We start from the raw sequence: 24,053 nt of genomic DNA, 5'->3' as shown, positions 1-24,053 counted from the left end.
TTTATATTTTTCATATACTCAGTTAAAACAGACACAAATGTTACTATGACAGGAAAGGCTCTGCCTCACCTGCCCCACCCCACCGCACGTCACTGGTCTATACCCATTACCTACAGCACCATTTATAAGTTGGTGTTAGGCGAGCTGGAGATGTGGTAAATACTGGATAAACTGTTTACAATGGTGTTTCCCAATCTCAGACCTCAAGGCAGGTCCATTGGACTGTATACAGATGTGTCCACATACAGCCATGGTGTGACTTAGATGCCCCACCACGAGTAGCGATTCCTAGACCCAAATATAGCATCTTATTCTCATTGTAGCCACATACACAGTAGCTTATATTGTGCTAGGCATTTAGGCTTAAGATTTTTGTTGCAAAGAAATTGGTGTAAAGTCACAGGTTAAGCACAACGATGGATGACGTGAAGCATGGCACAGCTCACTGGTGTCACTAGAGGGTGCAGGGGATGCAGATCGCACTGGGTGTTGATATCTGTAGGGGTAAAATGCCAGCTCCTCAGTAACTGGGAGCCGGGTGCTGCACTGTTACATTCTCGTGCAGTGCCCGGCATCTGTCACTGAGGAGAAACCGTCAGTGCAGGAAGAGTCTCTGTGGCAGCCCAGCATCTGAAAATGGAGGCGGTGACTACAGGACACGCCACTTCCAGCTAGGCCACTCCCCTTTATGGCTGCGCATTACCAAAGGGGGACTATTTGGTGCACTGGGTGTAACATATGGCACAGCTTAGTCACACAGTCTATGGCATGCCTAACAAGACTATTTGGCACGATTTGAGTATAGGTGTAGTGATGTAATTAAGACAGATATTTTGTGAGAACGACAGTGGTGAGACATATGACACGGCATAGTCACAAAGTCTATGGCACGCCAAAAGAGACTATTTGGCCCGATTTGAGGATAGGTGTAAGTGGACACATCTGTAATATGCATGCCACCGCGGTGGGTGTGGTGGAAAATGTGACATGGGCTTCAGTAACTCTACTATGGAAGAGGGGAGAGAGATATCTCCTTATTAATGTTTGCACTGTGGATCTGATAGAGTTGGCCTGAATTGCGCAATCAAATGCAGATATAAAATGTATTAACTAAAGAAGCCATTGCACAAATATATAAAGTTCCAAGTATCACAAGACATGCCCACAGCAGGTCGGCATTAGTAGCCTATGCGCATAGTTTGTGCATGTCACATACATTTACACCCATGTTTATAGCTTGCTTTGTTTACAAAATACGGATCCGCTATTATCTAAAAAAAAAAAACATTTCTTGCATATATTGGGTTTGTTAACTTTAAGATAGAGATAGAGATAAGATAGGATTTTAAGATAGAGATACCCTTTACAAATGTGTAATTAGGCACTTAGCCTCGGTATGCTGTGAGATGCCCGGCGTGACTGAGCCACTCTTTACATTTTGCATCTTATTCACATCACAAAAGCAGTGAAACATCACTCAGAGAATGTACTACAGACAGTGCGTAAGTTCGCCCCAGTCGCCCGGAGGCATGATAAGTGTTGGTGCCCCCCCCCCCCTACATACTGTAGACACACACGCCCTTCATATATAGCTATCTGGCACTCATGTTGAACAGTAGTAGCGTGCTCAGGTGCCTTTCCCAATAGTAATATAGATACACATACAAAGTGGACGCACTCCAAGTCAGTCATCACAATAAAATAGACACCAGCATACCTTTATAGCAAATCTACAGTACTCCCTCACCCACTAGCGTGTCACAATGTAGATGCTTTGGCGCAGTGGTGTGCCGATATACAGTATGTATATATCAAAAACACACAAACGCCACTTTCAAGAACAATACAGCAGGGGATTAAGCCCGACTGCCCTGGCTCAGTTAATAACAATCCCCATAATTATAGGGATTGATGAGGAGGGCTCCATGTGTAGGCTACACAACAGCTCTTCTTCCTATTTTAACACCATAAGTACCTGTGTAGCAGCCTATAAAGTGGGTGACCCCCGCATCAGCAGTGTGTGGATGGGCTCCGCAGCAGAATGACGGAAGACGCAGAAATAACTCTGATATCCCGCTCAGTATAGGGGACACAACGTCCAGTGACTGCTCTCTACACTCTCACATACAGCAGGCAGGGTGTCATGCAGGGTGGCGGACATGGAGAATTAAGCAGATGTTCATCACAAGGCTTTCTCTCCTAGCGTTAGTCCTGATCACAGTTCAGGGACAAATCATAAGGATGTGTGGAGGTGGCAGGTCACACTGGAGAAGGAGGAGGTGGATAGCAGCTCCCAGGACTCTAGTCTGCACTCCCTCTCCCCGGCCGGAGGCAAGAACCAGACAGCTGTACTATTGCGAGACCTGTCACATAGAATTTGATGGCAGATAAGAAATACTTGGCCTATGTAGTCTGCCCCTGTACACTCATGCACTAGGGTTAATTTTTGTTGGGAGCCAAATAACCTACCTATCCAGAGTACCTGGTGGAAATCCACGCCAGCAATGGGAGAATATACAAACTCTACACAGTTAGGGCCATGGCGGGAACAAAACCCATGACCTCAGTGCTGTGAGGCAGTAATGCTAACCATTACACCATCCACACTAAAGGGAGTATGCAAGTCACTTTATTCCATGGACACTAACATACTGCGCACTGATACAGTTAATGAAAATACTATATATATATATATATATATATATATATATATTATTAATCTTGTGGTTCAGTACTCACCATTGTAAATGCAGTTGCCTGGGTGCCCTTGCTGATAATGATGTATATAAGTGTGGCGTCCTTTCCTTAGATGCTCCCAACACCAGGTGAGAGATACTGCATGGCACTCCAGGACTTATTTAAATCAATAAACTTTTACCGCAATATATCAACGATTCTGGGTTATATATTGCAGTAAAATGTAATTGATTCAAAGACGTCCTGGAGTGCCATGCAGTATCTCTTACCTGGTGTTGGGAGCATCTAGGAATGTCACACTTTGCCTCTATATATATCTATATATATATATATATATCTATATATATATATCTATATATATATATATATATTTTATTTTTTTATAGGACTGTGAGCCTGACACTCCTTTGAGGGTACAATGAATTCTTGCTGTGGTGCCCTCCTTAGGTCAAAGCAACGGTCTCATATAGATGTAGAATTCAGTGGCACTCCACAGACTTGTATACAGTTAATACTCCATACTTTATTTAATTCATGGATTAATTATTTATTATTAATATATTCAAGTATGTGGAGTGCCACTGAATTCCACATCTCTCTCTCTCTCTATATATACATTTACTTATTCTGGTGCCCCCACAAGAAGTTTTAATATATTGATGGGAGGTGCTGCACTTAGGATCCCTTCAGTAATGACACACACAGCAGCACCTTTATATAATCAATATTTCAATCTGGTACTATAGATTGTCATCAGGTATGGTATCCTGGTGACAATCTATAGTACCAGATTGAAATATTGATTATATAATGGTGCTGCTGTGTGTGTCATTATTGAAGGGATCCTAAGTGCAGCACCTCCCAGCAATGTATACAATAAGCCCCCCCCCCTCCCGCGCGCGCGCCCGGCCGCCCAATGACCGGCATTCGGCACGCACGATAATGTGACCGTCACAAGGATGGGTAAGTGAGGCTGCCCTGGACCTCCACTTACCCGCAGAGCCGGAGCACACAGCGGCTGGCCGGTGGGATTTTCCCTCAGAACGCTGAGGGTGCGCATGCTGCTACGAGCTCCTCCTCCTCCGGTGACAGGTTCCAGGCTGCGAGTAGCTCCTCCAGTCCTCCTGATCTGCGGGCTCCCCCTGACACTGACACGAAAGCTCCTCTTCAGGAGTCAGGCAGCGGGAGACAGTGTGGAGGAGATGCGCCCCCTTGAGGCCAGGAGCCCGGCGGCAGCCGACTCCACTGCCTCCCAGAGTTCCGCCCCTGACTACAGATGCTGAGCTGCAACATGAACAGCTCGTAGCACTTTGTAAACAGGTTCGTCCAACAAATGTCGCACATCAAATTGATCAGTGCAATCTACCAGTTGTCTTCGAGAAGGGCTGTTTAGCGAGACTGAAGCCACAGTGTATGAGGACAGATCTATAACTCATCATAATATGATATGCCCTAACAGAAACGTCCTGCAGTTTTAAATATTCTGAATGTCTGTGTTATTTCCCCAGATAACAAACCTCCATACGGCTATGGTCCAATACTTGGTGGACATTCTGATACTCTTGTCACCAGACTACTCTTCTGATCCCTCAGATACCAAAGTCGTTGTTGGGTTTGATAAGGAAGAGCTTGCTGCCACAGTTCCTGTGCAGAAAATGCAAGAAGAAGCCCTGACCTTATCTGAAAAATTAAACCTTTTCTCCGCCTACATTACTAGGTGAGTCTTCTCAGTCATAAATTATACTACTTTTGAAAACTTAAGTAAATAGTAACTGTCACAATATTCGTCAGTAACGAATTGTTATACTTAATAATTGAAAGCAAAATAAACAATTTAGATTAAAGCACAACTAAATCTTAAGGTTGACAAATGGATGTGATACCAGGCAAAGTTACATTTTGCAAATCAACTTACTGTAAAAAAAATGTTGTACCCATAGTGCTGAAACACACTACCCGGCTTTTGCCGGCCGGGAAAAAGCCGGACGGCTTTTTCCCGTGCCGGCATTGTAGTTAACAGTGTGAGGGCTAGGGTCCCTTCACACTGCACGGCCCCGGCCCGGCTGCCGGGTTGCAGCCGGGTCTCACCACTGGAAGGTCCGGCGGCCGGGCGGCCGCCGGGCCGTCTTTGGAGCCAGTAAACCATGTGTGTGAAGGGGAGCTTTCACACACAACGGTTTTTTCTGAAGCCGTGTCTGATGCTGCGCATGCGCACAGCATTACACACGGCTCAAAGCCGTCCTGTATGAGCGACTCTGCCGGTTTCTCCCGGATGGCAAAAAGCCGGACAAAGTTTGTCCGGCTTTTTGCCATCCAAGAAAAACCGGAGTGTGTGTTACAGCCCTTAGATTTTCATTTCCATCTGCAGTATATCTGCTGTAGAGACTGAATGCACCTTAATTGGAACGTGGGAGGGAGCAGCTGTATTTTGGGAGAAGGGAGGAGGAGACTTGAAATTGTATCCTTTTTCCATTGAAATCCCAGGTCCAACTGAGTTTTGGAACAGGGTTCCTTCCAACCCTGGTCAGACCCCATTCACATCACACGACCCGGGCACTGATTACACTGTGGTGTTATCTTTCTGTTCTGCCTGCACTTAGAGATGATATCATCTCCAATCGCTTGTGATCCAACTCACCCTAAGCTTTTGGGACCCGGGTCATCCTTACACTGCCTGTTACCCAGGTCCTTCCCAGGTTCAAACCTGTTTGCTACCCAGGTTAGATTCCCGGGTCACTGGACCTGGGTTATTGTTTGGGGACCTTTTTTCACTGAGTTAATTTGACAATAACAGAAGTTATTGCAACAGTAGAAAAGAGACATTTATAATTGGAGGTGATCTCAATCAAAGCAGTTTTCAATATACTGCAGAGCAGTGAAAGAAGCTCATGAACGGTTAACATTGATTAAACTGACTGAGTTATACACCTTTTCCACTGACCTCAAAATCCTGGGTTTTTGCACGTGAATGCGCAAAACCTGAGACTTTGGTCAGTGTAAAGATAAACAACCCAGGAGTAAGTCCCACCCTGACCCCCAAGGTTACGGAGCGGAGATCCGGGAAATTGCCAGGTTGATAGACCCGGCAATCTCCCGAGTCGCAGTGGAAAAGGGGTATTACATATCTAGATGCTTCTATAGTTTACTATAATTGAGAACATTGGTTAAAGTTACCACATCCTGCCACACCTCATGGGAGGGTGTATTTAAATCCTGAACATGGTGCAGACATGGGGTCTAATTCAGACCTGATCGCTCCTCTGCGAATTTGCAGAGGTTTGCGATCAGATAGTCACCGCCTAGACAGAGTGAATACCCGCCCCGTGCAAGTCTGCATACGCCTTGCGAAAAGGTTTGCAAACACCGGTCAGCTGCAAATCTGTTCGCAACTCACTCACCATTGATTTTTTTCCAGTCTGTGCAGCCTGTGCGTAGCCCAGGACCTACTCCTACAGTGCAATAAAAACAGACTGTTCGGGCCAGAGCCGACGTCAAACACCCTCCCTGAAAACGCTTGGGAACGCCTGCGTTTTTCCTGACACTCCCAGAAAATGGCCAGTTACCACCCCCAAACGTCCGCTCCCTGTCAATCAACTTGCATACACTAAGCGATCAAAAAAGACGCAGGATTTTTTTTGCAGTTTGGCCTCACGCGTGCACACTATGATCTATACGCATGCGCAGTCGATCAATAATCATCCGCTTTGTAAATTCGCACAACGGCGATCAGGTCTGAATTACCCCCTTGGTCATATCTTGTCTGGCCATTTATTTGAATTGTAGTAGATTGCTATGGGTGTGTTTGTAGTAAAATATATTTTCTCTATTATAAAAGTTTTAATAAAATTGTACAAACCGATGTACAGTATATTAATACGAAAGAGGCAAACATTTTGGAATTGGACAAAAAAGTGTTACATAGTAACTGCAAAGGTTATATGATAAATATTACAGATTGTAATTCTCATAGAAATATACTCACAAGAAAATTGTGGTCGTGCAACCTAGGAGTCATAAATATATTAAACAAAAAACAGCAGCTGCTGTAGAATGAAACTCTACGGGAATCCCGACAGCCAGCATCCCGACGGCCGATATCCCAACCATAAGTATAGCGGGCAGGTTAGGGTTAGGGCCGGAGGAGGGGGATTAGGTTTATGTGACCACATCTGTCTGCCGGGAAATCATACTGAACCCGACCACACAGCTGATGTCTGTTGTGTGTGCATAGTGCAGAGCTCAGTCTTAAAGGTGACTCTAAAATCAGATTCCTCCAGCATAATGTCGATATGTTCTGAATGTCAACAGAATGTCGATATGTCAAATGTCGGCAGTCACAATGTCAACATTGCCATAGTAAATGTCGACAGTTGACATGTCAACAATAGGAAAACTTTTTGAATCTAACTATACACCTAACCCTAATCTAATCCTTATTGCACGCACAATAAGACTCTCCTCTAGTCTCCAAACCTTTAAACGTTCCCTGAAAACTCATCTCTTCAGACAAGCCTACCAAATTCCAGATCCACCCACATAACCTTCAATGCTTCCCTATCCAGTTACATCTTCTCTGTACAGTCCACATAACCTCACATTTTGTCTTCCAACATTGCGGGGTGATCATATCATACAACCCATTAATAACCTAGCAATCTGATGGACCATTATGCAACAGGTAGCATCTATCCTTGTGTATCAATGCCTATTTCTCTGACGTCCTAGTGGATGCTGGGAACTCCGTAAGGACCATGGGGAATAGCGGCTCCGCAGGAGACTGGGCACAACTAAAAGAAAGCTTTTAGACTACCTGGTGTGCACAGGCTCCTCCCACTATGACCCTCCTCCAAGCCTCAGTTAGATTTCTGTGCCCGGCCGAGCTGGATGCACACTAGGGGCTCTCCTGAGCTCCTAGAAAGAAAGTTTATTTTAGGTTTTTTATTTTACAGTGAGACCTGCTGGCAACAGGCTCACTGCATTGAGGGACTAAGGGGAGAAGAAGCGAACCTACCTGCTTGCAGCTAGCTTGGGCTTCTTAGGCTACTGGACACCATTAGCTCCAGAGGGATCGACTGCATGGAACTGGCCTTGGTGTTCGTTCCCGGAGCCGCGCCGCCGTCCCCCTTACAGAGCCAGAAGCAAGAAGAGGTCCGGAAAATCGGCGGCAGAAGACATCAGTCTTCACCAAGGTAGCGCACAGCACTGCAGCTGTGCGCCATTGCTCCTCATACACACCTCACACTCCGGTCACTGAGGGTGCAGGGTGCTGGGGGGGGGGGGCGCCCTGAGCAGCAATAAAAACACCTTGGCTGGCAAATATATCACAATATATAGCCCCAGAGGCTATATATGTGATAAATACCCCTGCCAGAATCTATAAAAAAGCGGGAGAAAAGTCCGCGAAAAAGGGGCGGAGCTATCTCCCTCAGCACACTGGCGCCATTTTCTCTTCACAGTGCAGCTGGAAGACAGCTCCCCAGGCTCTCCCCTGTAGTTTGCAGGCTCAAAGGGTTAAAAAGAGAGGGGGGGCACTAAATTTAGGCGCAATATTGTATATACAAGCAGCTATTGGGAAAAATTCACTCAATATAGTGTTAATCCCTAAATTATATAGCGCTCTGGTGTGTGCTGGCATACTCTCTCTCTGTCTTCCCAAAGGGCTGTGTGGGGTCCTGTCCTCATTCAGAGCATTCCCTGTGTGTGTGCGGTGTGTCGGTACGGCTGTGTCGACACGTTTGATGAGGAGGCTTATGTGGTGGCAGAGCAGATGCCGATAAATGTGATGTCGCCCCCTGTGGGGCCGACACCAGAGTGGATGGATAGGTGGAAGGTATAAACCGACAGTGTCAACTCCTTACATAAAAGGCTGGATGACGTAACAGCTGTGGGACAGCCGGCTTCTCAGCCGCGCCTGCCCAGGCGTCTCAAAGGCCATCAGGGGCTCAAAAACGCCCGCTCCCTCAGATGGCAGACACAGATGTCGACACGGAGTCTGACTTCAGTGTCGACGAGGTTGAGACATATACACAATCCACTAGGAACATCTGTTACATGATCCCGGCAATAAAAAATGTGTTACACATTTCTGACATTAACCCAAGTACCACTAAAAAAGGGTTTTATGTGTGGGGAGAAAAAGCAGGCAGTGTTTTGTTCCCCCATCAAATGAGTGAATGAAGTGTGAAAAAGCGTGGGTTCCCCCGATAAGAAACTGGTAATTTCTAAAAAGTTACTGATGGCGTACCCTTTCCCGCCAGAGGATACGTTACGCTAGGAGATATCCCCTAGGGTGGATAAGGCGCTCACACGTTCGTCAAAAAAGGTGGCACTGCCGTCTTAGGATACGGCCACTTTGAAGGTACCTGCTGATAAAAAGCAGGAGGCTATCCTGAAGTCTGTATTTACACACTCAGGTACTAGACTGAGACTTGCAGATAGTACTGCTGCAGCGTGGTCTGTGACCCTGTCAAACAGGGATACTATTTTGCGAACATAAGAGCATATTAAAGACGTCGTCTTATATATGAGGGATGCACAGAGGGATATTTTGCCGGCTGGCATCCAGAATTAATGCAATGTCCATTCTGTCAGGAGGGTATTAGAGACTAGAGATGTGCACTTGAAATTTTTCGGGTTTTGTGTTTTGGTTTTGGGTTCGGTTCCGCGGCCGTGTTTTGGGTTCGACCGCGTTTTGGCAAAACCTCACCGAATTTTTTTTGTCGGATTCGGGTGTGTTTTGGATTCGGGTGTTTTTTTCAAAAAACACTAAAAAAACAGCTTAAATCATAGAATTTGGGGGTCATTTTGATCCCAAAGTATTATTAACCTCAAAATCCATAATTTCCACTCATTTTCAGTCTATTCTGAATACCTCACACCTCACAATATTATTTTTAGTCCTAAAATTTGCACCGAGGTCGCTGGATGACTAAGCTAAGCGACCCTAGTGGCCGACACAAACACCGGGCCCATCTAGGAGTGGCACTGCAGTGTCACGCAGGATGGCCCTTCCAAAAAACACTCCCCAAACAGCACATGACGCAAAGAAAAAAAGAGGCGCAATGAGGTAGCTGTGTGAGTAAGATAAGCGACCCTAGTGGCCGACACAAACACAGGGCCCATCTAGGAGTGGCACTGCAGTGTCACGCAGGATGGCCCTTCCAAAAAACACTCCCCAAACAGCACATGACGCAAAGAAAAAAAGAGGCGCAATGAGGTAGCTGTGTGAGTAAGCTAAGCGACCCTAGTGGCTGACACAAACACCTGGCCCATCTAGGAGTGGCACTGCAGTGTCACGCAGGATGGCCCTTCCAAAAAACACTCCCCAAACAGCACATGACGCAAAGAAGAAAAAAAGAGGCGCAATGAGGTAGCTGTGTGAGTAAGATAAGCGACCCTAGTGGCCGACACAAACACCGGGCCCATCTAGGAGTGGCACTGCAGTGTCACGCAGGATGGCCCTTCCAAAAAACACTCCCCAAACAGCACATGACGCAAAGAAAAAAAGAGGCGCAATGAGGTAGCTGTGTGAGTAAGCTAAGCGACCCTAGTGGCCGACACAAACACCTGGCCCATCTAGGAGTGGCACTGCAGTGTCACGCAGGATGGCCTTTCCAAAAAACACTCCCCAAACAGCACATGACGCAAAGAAGAAAAAAAGAGGCGCAATGAGGTAGCTGTGTGAGTAAGATAAGCGACCCTAGTGGCCGACACAAACACCGGGCCCATCTAGGAGTGGCACTGCAGTGTCACGCAGGATGGCCCTTCCAAAAAACACTCCCCAAACAGCACATGACGCAAATAAAAATGAAAGAAAAAAGAGGTGCAAGATGGAATTGTACTTGGGCCCTCCCACCCACCCTTATGTTGTATAAACAGGACATGCACACTTTAACCAACCCATCATTTCAGTGACAGGGTCTGCCACACGACTGTGACTGAAATGACGGGTTGGTTTGGACCCCCACCGAAAAAGAAGCAATTAATCTCTCCTTGCACAAACTGGCTCTACAGAGGCAAGATGTCCACCTCATCATCATCCTCCGATATATCACCGTGTACATCCCGCTCCTCACAGATTATCAATTCGTCCCCACTGGAATCCACCATCTCAGCTCCCTGTGTACTTTGTGGAGGCAATTGCTGCTGGTCAATGTCTCCACGGAGGAATTGATTATAATTCATTTTAATGAACATCATCTTCTCCACATTTTCTGGAAGTAACCTCGTACGCCGATTGCTGACAAGGTGAGCGGCGGCACTAAACACTCTTTCGGAGTACACACTTGTGGGAGGGCAACTTAGGTAGAATAAAGCCAGTTTGTGCAAGGGCCTCCAAATTGCCTCTTTTTCCTGCCAGTATAAGTACGGACTGTCTGACGTGCCTACTTGGATGCGGTCACTCATATAATCCTCCACCATTCTTTCAATGGTGAGAGAATCATATGCAGTGACAGTAGACGACATGTCCGTAATCGTTGTCAGGTCCTTCAGTCCGGACCAGATGTCAGCATCAGCAGTCGCTCCAGACTGCCCTGCATCACCGCCAGCGGGTGGGCTCGGAATTCTGAGCCTTTTCCTCGCACCCCCAGTTGCGGGAGAATGTGAAGGAGGAGATTTTGACAGGTCGCGTTCCGCTTGACTTGACAATTTTGTCACCAGCAGGTCTTTCAACCCCAGCAGACGTGTGTCTGCCGGAAAGAGAGATCCAAGGTAGGTTTTAAATCTAGGATCGAGCACGGTGGCCAAAATGTAGTGCTCTGATTTCAACAGATTGACCACCCGTGAATCCTTGTTAAGCGAATTAAGGGCTGCATCCACAAGTCCCACATGCCTAGCGGAATCGCTCCCTTTTAGCTCCTCCTTCAATGCCTCCAGCTTCTTCTGCAAAAGCCTGATGAGGGGAATGACCTGACTCAGGCTGGCAGTGTCTGAACTGACTTCACGTGTGGCAAGTTCAAAAGGTTGCAGAACCTTGCACAACGTTGAAATCATTCTCCACTGCGCTTGAGACAGGTACATTCCACCTCCTATATCGTGCTCAATTGTATAGGCTTGAATGGCCTTTTGCTGCTCCTCCAACCTCTGAAGCATATAGAGGGTTGAATTCCACCTCGTTACCACTTCTTGCTTCAGATGATGGCAGGGCAGGTTCAGGCGTTTTTGGTGGTGCTCCAGTTTTCTGTACGTGGTGCCTGTACGCCGAAAGTGTCCCGCAATTCTTCTGGCCACCGACAGCATCTTTTGCACGCCCCTCTCGTTTTTTAAAAAATTCTGCACCACCAAATTCAAGGTATGTGCAAAACATGGGACGTGCTGGAATTTGCCCATATTTAATGCACACACAATATTGCTGGCGTTGTCCGATGCCACAAATCCACAGGAGAGTCCAATTGGGGTAAGCCATTCCGCGATGATCTTCCTCAGTTGCCGTAAGAGGTTTTCAGCTGTGTGCGTATTCTGGAAACCGGTGATACAAAGCGTAGCCTGCCTAGGAAAGAGTTGGCGTTTGCGAGATGCTGCTACTGGTGCCGCCGCTGCTGTTCTTGCGGCGGGAGTCCATACATCTACCCAGTGGGCTGTCACAGTCATATAGTCCTGACCCTGCCCTGCTCCACTTGTCCACATGTCCGTGGTTAAGTGGACATTGGGTACAGCTGCATTTTTTAGGACACTGGTGACTCTTTTTCTGAGGTCTGTGTACATTTTCGGTATCGCCTGCCTAGAGAAATGGAACCTAGATGGTATTTGGTACCGGGGACACAGTACCTCCAACTAGTCTCTAGTTGGCTCTGCAGTAATGATGGATACCGGAACCACGTTTCTCACCACCCAGGATGCCAAGGCCTCAGTTATCCGCTTTGCAGCAGGATGACTGCTGTGATATTTCATCTTCCTCGCAAAGGACTGTTGGACAGTCAATTGCTTGGTGGAAGTAGTAAAAGTGGTCTTACGAGTACGACTTCCCCTCTGGGATGACCATCGACTCCCAGCAGCAACAACAGCAGCGCCAGCAGCAGTAGGCGTTACACGCAAGGATGCATCGGAGGAATCCCAGGCAGGAGAGGACTCGTCAGAATTGCCAGTGACATGGCCTGCAGGACTATTGGCATTCCTGGGGAAGGAGGAAATTGACACTGAGGGTGTTGGTGGAGTGGTTTGCGTGAGCTTGGTTACAAGAGGAAGGGATTTACTGGTCAGTGGACTGCTTCCGCTGTCGCCCAAAGTTTTTGAACTTGTCACTGACTTATTATGAATGTGCTGCAGGTGACGTATAAGGGAGGATGTTCCGAGGTGGTTAACGTCCTTACCCCTACTTATTACAGCTTGACAAAGGCAACACACGGCTTGACAAATGTTGTCCGCATTTCTGGTGAAATACTTCCACACCGAAGAGCTGATTTTTTTGGTATTTTCACCAGGCATGTCAACGGCCCTATTCCTCCCACGGACAACAGGTGTCTCCCCGGGTGCCTGACTTAAACAAACCACCTCACCATCAGAATCCTCCTTGTCAATTTCCTCCCCAGCGCCAGCAACACCCATATCCTCCTCATCCTGGTGTACTTCAACACTGACATCTTCAATCTGACTATCAGGAACTGTACTGCGGGTGCTCCTTCCAGCACTTGCAGGGGGGCGTGCAAATGGTGGAAGGCGCATGCTCTTCACGTCCAGTGTTGGGAAGGTCAGGCATCGCAACCGACACAATTGGACTCTCCTTGTGGATTTGGGATTTGGAAGAACGCACAGTTCTTTGCGGTGCTTTTGCCAGCTTGAGTCTTTTCAGTTTTCTAGCGAGAGGCTGAGTGCTTCCATCCTCATGTGAAGCTGAACCACTAGCCATGAACATAGGCCAGAGCCTCAGCCGTTCCTTGCCACTCCGTGTGGTAAATGGCATATTGGCAAGTTTACGCTTCTCCGACGACAATTTTATTTTAGATTTTGGAGTCCTTTTTTTACTGATATTTGGTGTTTTGGATTTTACATGCTCTGTACTATGACATTGGGCATCGGCCTTGGCAGACGACGTTGCTGGCATTTCATCGTCTCGGCCATGACTAGTGGCAGCAGCTTCAGCACGAGGTGGAAGTGGATCTTGATCTTTCCCTAATTTTGGAACCTCAACATTTTTGTTCTCCATATTTTAATAGGCACAACTAAAAGACACAGAGGTAGCTACAGCCGTGGACTACCGTACTGTGTCTGCTGCTAATATAGACTGGATGATAATGAGATGAAATCAATATATATATATATATAATATCACACTAGTACTGCAGCCGGACAGGTATATAATATATATTTATTATGTACTAATGACTGATGACGGACCTGCTGGACACTGTCAGCTCAGCAGCACCGCAGACTGCTACAGTAAGCTACTATAGTAGTATGTATCAAGAAGAAAGAAAAAAAAAACCACGGGTAGGTGGTATACAATTATGGATGGACCAGCGACTGCCGACACAGAGGTAGCTACAGCCGTGGACTACCGTACTGTGTCTGCTGCTAATATAGACTGGATGATAATGAGATGAAATCAATATATATATATATAATATCACACTAGTACTGCAGCCGGACAGGTATATAATATATATTTATTATGTACTAATGACTGATGACGGACCTGCTGGACACTGTCAGCTCAGCAGCACCGCAGACTGCTACAGTAAGCTACTATAGTAGTATGTATCAAGAAGAAAGAAAAAAAAAACCACGGGTAGGTGGTATACAATTATGGATGGACCAGCGACTGCCGACACAGAGGTAGCTACAGCCGTGGACTACCGTACTGTGTCTGCTGCTAATATAGACTGGATGATAATGAGATGAAATCAATATATATATATATATATATATATAATATCACACTAGTACTGCAGCCGGACAGGTATATAATATATATTTATTATGTACTAATGACTGATGACGGACCTGCTGGACACTGTCTGCTCAGCAGCACCGCAGACTGCTACAGTAAGCTACTATAGTAGTATGTATCAAGAAGAAAGAAAAGAAAAAAACCACGGGTAGGTGGTATACAATTATGGATGGACCAGCGACTGCCGACACAGAGGTAGCTACAGCCGTGGACTACCGTACTGTGTCTGCTGCTAATATAGACTGGATGATAATGAGATGAAATCAATATATATATATATATAATATCACACTAGTACTGCAGCCGGACAGGTATATAATATATATTTATTATGTACTAATGACTGATGACGGACCTGCTGGACACTGTCAGCTCAGCAGCACCGCAGACTGCTACAGTAAGCTACTATAGTAGTATGTATCAAGAAGAAAGAAAAAAAAAAAACCACGGGTAGGTGGTATACAATTATGGATGGACCAGCGACTGCCGACACAGAGGTAGCTACAGCCGTGGACTACCGTACTGTGTCTGCTGCTAATATAGACTGGATGATAATGAGATGAAATCAATATATATATATATAATATCACACTAGTACTGCAGCCGGACAGGTATATAATATATATTTATTATGTACTAATGACTGATGACGGACCTGCTGGACACTGTCAGCTCAGCAGCACCGCAGACTGCTACAGTAAGCTACTATAGTAGTATGTATCAAGAAGAAAGAAAAAGAAAAAAAACACGGGTAGGTGGTATACAATTATGGATGGACCAGCGACTGCCGACACAGAGGTAGCTACAGCCGTGGACTACCGTACTGTGTCTGCTGCTAATATAGACTGGATGATAATGAGATGAAATCAATATATATATATATATAATATCACTAGTACTGCAGCCGGACAGGTATATAATATATATTTATTATGTAATGACTGATGACGGACCTGCTGGACACTGTCAGCTCAGCAGCACCGCAGACTGCTACAGTAAGCTACTATAGTAGTATGTATCAAGAAGAAAGGAAAAAAAAAAAACCACGGGTAGGTGGTATACAATATTATATATATATTATATACAATTATATATATATATTATATATATTAAACTGGTGGTGATTATTATAAACTGGTGGTCAGGTCACTGGTCACACTATCAGCAACTTGCAAGTAGTACTCCTATGCAGACAATCACAATATATATTATACAGGTGGTCAGTGTGGTCACAATGGCAGTGTGGCACTCTGGCAGCAAAAGTGTGCACTGTACGTTATATGTACTCCTGAGTCCTGCTCTCAGACTCTAACTGCTCCCCACTGTCAGTGTCTCCCCCACAAGTCAGATATACATTATACAGTCACACTATCTATCTATCACTTCAGCAAGTAGTAGTACTCCTCCTAAAGTACTCCTCCTAATGCTCCCCAAAATTACTACTGTGTCTCTCTCTACTCTAGTCTCACTCTCTATAAACGGAGAGGACGCCAGCCACGTCCTCTCCCTATCAATCTCAATGCACGTGTGAAAATGGCGGCGACGCGCGGCTCCTTATATAGAATCCGAGTCTCGCGATAGAATCCGAGCCTCGCGAGAATCCGACAGCGGGATGATGACGTTCGGGCGCGCTCGGGTTAACCGAGCAAGGCGGGAAGATCCTAGTCGCTCGGACCCGTGTAAAAAAACATGAAGCTCGGGCGGGTTCGGATTCCGAGGAACCGAACCCGCTCATCTCTATTAGAGACCCGACACTGGACAGGTGATGCTGACTTTAAAAGGCACATAGAGCCTTATAAGGGTGAGGAATTGTTTAGGGATGGTCTCTGGGACCTCGTATCCACAGCAACAGCTGGCAAGAAAAATTTTTACCTCAGGTTTCCTCACAGCCTAAGAAAGCACTGTATTATCAGGTACAGTCCTTTCGGCTTCAGAAAAGCAAGCGGGTCAAAGGCGCTTCCTTTCTGCACAGAGACGAGGGAAGAGGGAAAAAGCTGCACCAGTCAGCCAGTTCCCAGAATCAAAATTCTTCCCCCGCTTCCTCTGAGTCCACCGCATGACGCGGGGGCTCCACAGGAGTAGCCAGTTACGGTGGGGGGCCGCCTCAAAAATTTCAGCGATCAGTGGGCTTGCTCACAGGTGGATCCCTGGATCCTTCAAGTAGTATCTCAGGGGTACAAGCTGGAATTCGAGGCGTCTCCCCCCCGCCGTTTCCTCAAATCTGCCTTGCCGACAACTCCCTCAGGCAGGGAGGCTGTGCTAGAGGCAATTCACAAGCTGTATTCCCAGCAGGTGATAGTCAAGGTGCCCCTACTTCAACAAGGACGGGGTTACTATTCCACACTGTTTGTGGTACCGAAACCGGACGGTTCGGTGAGACCCATGTTAAATTTGAAATCCTTGAACACATACATAAAAAAATTCAAGTTCAAGATGGAATCGCTCAGGGCGGTTATTGCAAGCCTGGAGGAGGGGGATTACATGGTATCCCTGGACATCAAGGATGCTTACCTACATGTCCCTATTTACCATCCTCACCAGGAGTACCTCAGATTTGTGGTACAGGATTGCCATTACCAATTCCAAACACTGCCGTTTGGACTGTCCACGGCACCGAGGGTCTTTACCAAGGTAATGGCAGAAATGATGATACTCCTTCGAAAGAAGGGAGTTTTAATTATCCCGTACTTGGACGATCTCCTTATAAAGGCGAGGTCCAAGGAGCAGTTGTTGGTCGGAGTAGCACTATCTCGGGAAGTGCTACAACAGCACGGATGGATTCTATACATTCCAAAGTCACAGCTGGTTCCTACCACACGCCTACTGTTCCTGGGGATGGTTCTGGACACAGAACAGAAAAAAGTATTTCTCCCGCAGGAGAAAGCCAAGGAGCTGTCATCTCTAGTCAGAGACCTCCTGAAACCAAAACAGGTATCGGTGCATCACTGCACACGAGTCCTGGGAAAAATGATAGCTTCTTAAGAAGCAGAATTCCATTCGGCAGGTTCCATGCAAGAACCTTTCAGTGGGACCTCTTGGACAAGTGGTCGGCATCGCATCTTCAGATGCATCGGCTGATAACCCTGTCTCCAAGGACCAGGGTATCTCTACTGTGGTGGCTGCAGAGTGCTCATCTTCAAGAGGGCCGCAGATTCGGCATACAGGACTGGGTCCTGGTAACCACGGATGCCAGCCTTCGAGGCTGGGGGGCAGTCACACAGGGAAGAAATTTCCAAGGACTTTGGTCAAGTCAGGAGTCGTCCCTACACATAAATATTCTGGAACTGAGGGCCATTTACAATGCCCTAAGTCTGGCCAGGCCTCTGCTTCAAAACCAGCCGGTACTGAACCAATCAGACAACATCACGGCAGTCGCCCATGTAAAACGACAGGGCGGCACAAGAAGCAGGATGGCGATGGCAGAAGCCACAAGGATTCTCTGATGGGCGGAAAATCACGTCTTAGCACTGTCAGCAGTGTTCATTCCGGGAGTGGTCAACTGGGAAGCAGACTTCCTCAGCAGACACGACCTACACCCGGGAGAGTGGGGACTTCATCCAGAAGTCTTCCAACTGTTGGTAAACTGTTGGGAAAGGCCACAGGTGGACATGATGGCGTCCCGCCTAAACAAAAATCTAGATATTGCGCCAGGTCAAGGGACCCTCAGGCGATAGCGGTGGACGCTCTAGTGACACCGTGGGTGTACCAGTCGGTTTATGTATTCCCTCCTCTGCCTCTCATACCAAAGGTACTGAGAATAATAAGAAGACGAGGAGTAAGAACGATACTCGTGGTTCCGGATGGGCCAAGAAGAGCTTGGTACCCAGAACTTCAAGAAATGATATCAGAGGACCCATGGCCTCTACCGCTCAGACAGGATCTGCTACAGCAGGGGCCCTGTCTGTTCCAAGACTTACCGCGGCTGCGTTTGACGGCATGGCGGTTGAATTCCGGATCCTAAAGGAAAAGGGCATTCCGGAGGAAGTCATTCCTACGCTGATAAAAGCCAGGAAAGAAGTAACCGCAAACCATTATCACCGTATTTGGCGAAAATATGTTGCGTGGTGTGAGGCCAGGAAGGCCCCAACAGAGAAATTTCAGCTGGGTCGTTTTCTGCACTTCCTACAGTCAGGAGTGACTATGGGCCTAAACTTGGGTTCCATTAAGGTCCAGATTTCGGCTCTGTCGATTTTCTTCCAGAAAGAACTGGCTTCACTGCCTGGAGTTCAGACATTTGTAAAGGGAGTGCTACATATTCAGCCCCCTTTTGTGCCTCCTGTGGCACCTTGGGATCTCAACGTGGTGTTGAGTTTCCTAAAATCACATTGGTTTGAGCCACTTAAAACTGTGGATTTGAAATATCTCACGTGGAAAGTGGTCATGTTATTGGCCTTGGCTTCGGCCAGGCGTGTGTCAGAATTGGCGGCTTTGTCATGTAAAATTTTCCATATGGATAGGGCAGAATTGAGGACTCGTCCCCAGTTTCTCCCTAAGGTGGTATCAGCTTTTCACTTGAACCAACCTATTGTAGTGCCTGCGGCTACTAGGGACTTGGAAGATTCCAAGTTACTGGACGTAGTCAGGGCCTTAAAAAATTTATATTTCCAGGACGGCTGGAGTCAGGAAAATTGACTCGCTTTTTATCCTGTAGGCACCCAACAAAATAGGTGCTCCTGCTTCTAAGCAGACTATTGCTCGCTGAATTTGTAGCACAATTCAGCTGGAGCATTCTGCGGCTGAATTGCCGCATCCTAAATCAGTAAAAGCCCATTCCACGAGGAAAGTGGGCTCATCTTGGGCGGCTGCCCGAGGGGTCTCGGCTTTACAACTTTGCCGAGCTGCAACTTGGTCAGGGGCAAACACGTTTGCAAAATTCTACAAATTTGATACCCTGGCTGAGGAGGACCTTGAGTTCTCTCATTCGGTGCTGCAGAGTCATCCGCACTCTCCCGCCCGTTTGGGAGCTTTGGTATAATCCCCATGGTCCTTACGGAGTTCCCAGCATCCACTAGGACGTCAGAGAAAATAAGATTTTACTCACCGGTAAATCTATTTCTCGTAGTCCGTAGTGGAAGCTGGGCGCCCATCCCAAGTGCGGATTGTCTGCAATACTTGTATGTAGTTATTGCCTAACGAGCCATCTGTTGAGAGGCTCAGTTATATTTCATACTGTTAACTGGGTATAGTATCACAAGTTATACGGTGTGATTGGTGTGGCTGGTATGAGTCTTACCCGGGATTCAAAATCCTTCCTTATTGTGTCAGCTCTTCCGGGCACAGTATCCTAACTGAGGCTTGGAGGAGGATCATAGTGGGAGGAGCCTGTGCACACCAGGTAGTCTAAAAGCTTTCTTTTAGTTGTGCCCAGTCTCCTGCGGAGCCGCTATTCCCCATGGTCCTTACGGAGTTCCCAGCATCCACTACGGACTACGAGAAATAGATTTACCGGTGAGTAAAATCTTATTTTCCCTATGGATTGTAAGCTTGCGAGCAGGGCCTTCCTACCTCTATGTCTGTCTGTCTTTTCCCAGTTTTGTTCTATAACTGTTGTTCTAATTGTAAAGCGCAACAGAATATGCTGCGCTATATAAGAAACTGATAATAAATAAATAAATAATAAATAAATAAATAATTGCAGCCTAACCCTAATTCTGTGTTTTTTAAATTGACAGTGTCAACATTGTGAATGTCAACATGTTCCATGTTGACATTCTGTATATGTTGACATTGTACTGATGGCCCATACCCATGACAAATTGACTGCATACCAATTAATTGCCTTTTTTCCGCATGCATTTTGCTGTTTTCTTTACCTGTTATTCCTGTTATTTCTTTCTATTTCAAAATCTCTCTGGATTGTAAACAAGTATGGCTGCCACACACAGTCATTCTGCTAAACAAGTACAAGGGGGTCAAAAAGAGGGGGAGAATGTCACAGTGCCTACAGAACTCAGAGGGGGATTCCAACCCCCCCTTCCCAACCACCCACCCATCACCCTTGCTACACCATCACGTGCCATGTGAATGTGGCGGCCATGGTAGTCCATAATACTATGCAGAATTATAACTCATTACAGGTTGAGTATCCCTTATCCAAAATGCTTGGGACCAGAAGTATTTTGGATATCGGATTTTTCCGTATTCTGGAATAATTGCATACAATAATGAGATATCATGGCGATAGGACCCAAGTCTAAGCACAGAATACATTTATGTTTCATATACACCTTATACACACAGCCTGAAGGTACCGTATATACTCGAGTATAAGCCGACTTTTTCAGCACATTTTTCTATGCTGAAAAAGCCCCCCTCGGCTTATACTCGAGTCAACGGCTGCAGCGGACGCCGTGGGCTGTGTGGGCGTCCGCTGCAGCCGGCTCCAGGGACAGACACTAGAGGTCATTATTGACCTCTAGTGTCTGTGCGGCGTTGCTATGGGAGAGACGTCATGACGTCTCTCCCATAGAGATGATCGGGTGCCGGGAAGCAGGCGGACAGACGGAGCGGGCGGACAGGCGGAGCAGCAGCAAAAGAAGCGGTCGGGAAGCAGAAGCGGGGCAGTGGTAAGTATTGTTTTTGTGTGTGTTTGTGTGCTTGCAAGCGGCGACGGGGGCACAGCAACAGGGGGCAAAGAAAGAGGGGGTACAACTACTGGGGGCAAAGAAAGGGGGCACAACTACTGGGGGCAAAGAAAAAGGGGTCATAACTACTGGGGGCAATAAAAGAGGGGGCACAACTACTGGGGGCAAAGAAAGAGAGGGCATAACTACTGGGGGCAATGAAAGAGGGGGCACAACTACTGGGGGCAAAGAAGGGGCATAACTACTGGGGGCAAAGCAACGGGGGCATGTTTTTATCTGGCACTGTGGGGGGATATCTGTCACTGGGGGTATATGTGGCACTGGGGGCACAACCCTAGCAACAAGCATTACCCCCTGGCAACAAGCATAACACCTACCGCATGAAACCCCTGGCAACGAGCATGACACCCTGAGCATGAAACCCCCTGGCACCGTGCATTTCCCACCCTAGGCTTATACTCGAGGCAGTAATTTTTCCCAGTTTTTTGTGGTAAAATTAGGTGCCTCGGCTTATATTCGGGTCGACTTATACTCGAGTATATACGGTAATTTTAGCCAATATTTCTCTATCGTCCTAGTGGATGCTGGGGTTCCTGAAAGGACCATGGGGAATAGCGGCTCCGCAGGAGACAGGGCACAAAAAGTAAAGCTTTAGGATCAGGTGGTGTGCACTGGCTCCTCCCCCTATGACCCTCCTCCAAGCCTCAGTTAGATTTTTGTGCCCGGCCGAGAAGGGTGCAATCTAGGTGGCTCTCCTAAAGAGCTGCTTAGAAAAGTTTAGCTTAGGTTTTTTATTTTACAGTGAGTCCTGCTGGCAACAGGATCACTGCAACGAGGGACTTAGGGGAGAAGAAGTGAACTCACCTGCGTGCAGGATGGATTGGCTTCTTTGGCTACTGGACATTAGCTCCAGAGGGACGATCACAGGTACAGCCTGGATGGTCACCGGAGCCTCGCCGCCGGCCCCCTTGCAGATGCTGAAACAAGAAGAAGGTCCAGAATCGGCGGCATGAAGACTCCTCAGTCTTCTTAAGGTAGCGCACAGCACTGCAGCTGTGCGCCATTTCCTCTCAGCACACTTCACACGGCAGTCACTGAGGGTGCAGGGCGCTGGAAGGGGGGCGCCCTGGGAGGCAATGAAAACCTATTTTTGGCTAAAAATACCTCACATATAGCCTCCGGGGGCTATATGGAGATATTTAACCCCTGCCAGAATCCGTTAAGAGCGGGAGACGAGGCCGCCGAAAAAGGGGCGGGGCCTATCTCCTCAGCACACAGCGCCATTTTCCCTCACAGAAAGGCTGGAGGGAAGGCTCCCAGGCTCTCCCCTGCACTGCACTACAGAAACAGGGTTAAAACAGAGAGGGGGGGCACTAATTTGGCGTTAGAAATATATAAAAAAGATGCTATAAGGGAAAACACTTATATAAGGTTGTCCCTATATAATTATAGCGTTTTTGGTGTGTGCTGGCAAACTCTCCCTCTGTCTCTCCAAAGGGCTAGTAGGTCCTGTCCTCTATCAGAGCATTCCCTGTGTGTGTGCTGTGTGTCGGTACGTGTGTGTCGACATGTATGAGGACGATGTTGGTGAGGAGGCGGAGCAATTGCCTGTAATGGTGATGTCACTCTCTAGGGAGTCGACACCGGAATGGATGGCTTATTTAGGGAATTACGTGATAATGTCAACACGCGGCAAGGTCGGTTGACGACATGAGACGGCCGACAAACAATTAGTACCGGTCCAGACGTCTCAAAAACACCGTCAGGGGTTTTAAAACGCCCGTTTACTTTAGTCGGTCGACACAGACACAGACAGGGACACTGAATCCAGTGTCGACGGTGAATAAACAAACGTATTCCTTATTAGGGCCACACGTTAAGGGCAATGAAGGAGGTGTTACATATTTCTGATACTACAAGTACCACAAAAGAGGGTATTATGTGGGATGTGAAAAAACTACCGTAGTTTTTCCTGAATCAGATAAATTAAATGAAGTGTGTGATGATGCGTGGGTTCCCCCCGATAGAAAATATGGGCGGTATACCCTTTCCCGCCAGAAGTTAGGGCGCGTTGGGAAACACCCCTTAGGGTGGATAAGGCGCTCACACGCTTATCAGAACAAGTGGCGGTACCGTCTATAGATAGGGCCGTCCTCAAGGAGCCAGCTGACAGGAGGCTGGAAAATATCATAAAAAGTATATACACACATACTGGTGTTATACTGCGACCAGCGATCGCCTCAGCCTGGATGTGCAGAGCTGGGGTGGCTTGGTCGGATTCCCTGACTAAAAATATTGATACCCTTGACAGGGACAGTATTTTATTGACTATAGAGCATTTAAAGGATGCATTTCTATATATGCGAGATGCACAGAGGGATATTTGCACTCTGGCATCAAGAGTAAGTGCGATGTCCATATCTGCCAGAAGATGTTTATGGACACGACAGTGGTCAGGTGATGCAGATTCCAAACGGCACAAAGGTGTATTGCCGTATAAAGGAAGAGGAGTTATTTGGGGTCGGTCCATCGGACCTGGTGGCCACGGCAACTGCTGGAAAATCCACCGTTTTTTACCCTAAGTCACATCTCTGCAGAAAAAGACACCGTCTTTTCAGCTTCAGTCCTTTCGTCCCTATAAGAGTCATATCTGCCCAGGGATAGAGGAAAGGGAAGAAGACTGCAGCAGGCAGCCCATTCCCAGGAACAGAAGCGTTCCACCGCTTCTGACAAGCTCTCAGCATGACGCTGAGACCGTACAGGACCCCTGGATCCTACAAGTAGTATCCCAGGGGTACAGATTGGAATGTCGAGACGTTTCCCCTGCGCAGGCTCCTGAAGTCTGCTTTACCAAGGTCTCCCTCCGACAAGGAGGCAGTATGGGA

General features: G+C 47.1%; 1 protein-coding gene across 5 annotated transcripts in view; it reads left to right on the top strand.

Moving 5' to 3' along the window:
• The window catches only part of AXDND1 (axonemal dynein light chain domain containing 1), a 254,349-nt gene that overhangs the window by 197,551 nt on the left and 32,745 nt on the right, over nucleotides 1–24,053 (top strand). For all 5 annotated transcript variants that reach the window (XM_063939813.1, XM_063939816.1, XM_063939814.1 and 2 more), the window contains one exon: nucleotides 4,206–4,414. In XM_063939813.1, coding sequence (XP_063795883.1) covers nucleotides 4,206–4,414 — 209 coding nt within the window. The remainder of the gene's footprint in view (nucleotides 1–4,205; nucleotides 4,415–24,053) is intronic.

Source organism: Pseudophryne corroboree, chromosome 9, assembly GCF_028390025.1.
Source record: "Pseudophryne corroboree isolate aPseCor3 chromosome 9, aPseCor3.hap2, whole genome shotgun sequence".
Taxonomy (NCBI): Eukaryota; Metazoa; Chordata; class Amphibia; order Anura; family Myobatrachidae; genus Pseudophryne; species Pseudophryne corroboree.
This window is presented reverse-complemented; position numbering and strand designations above follow the sequence as displayed.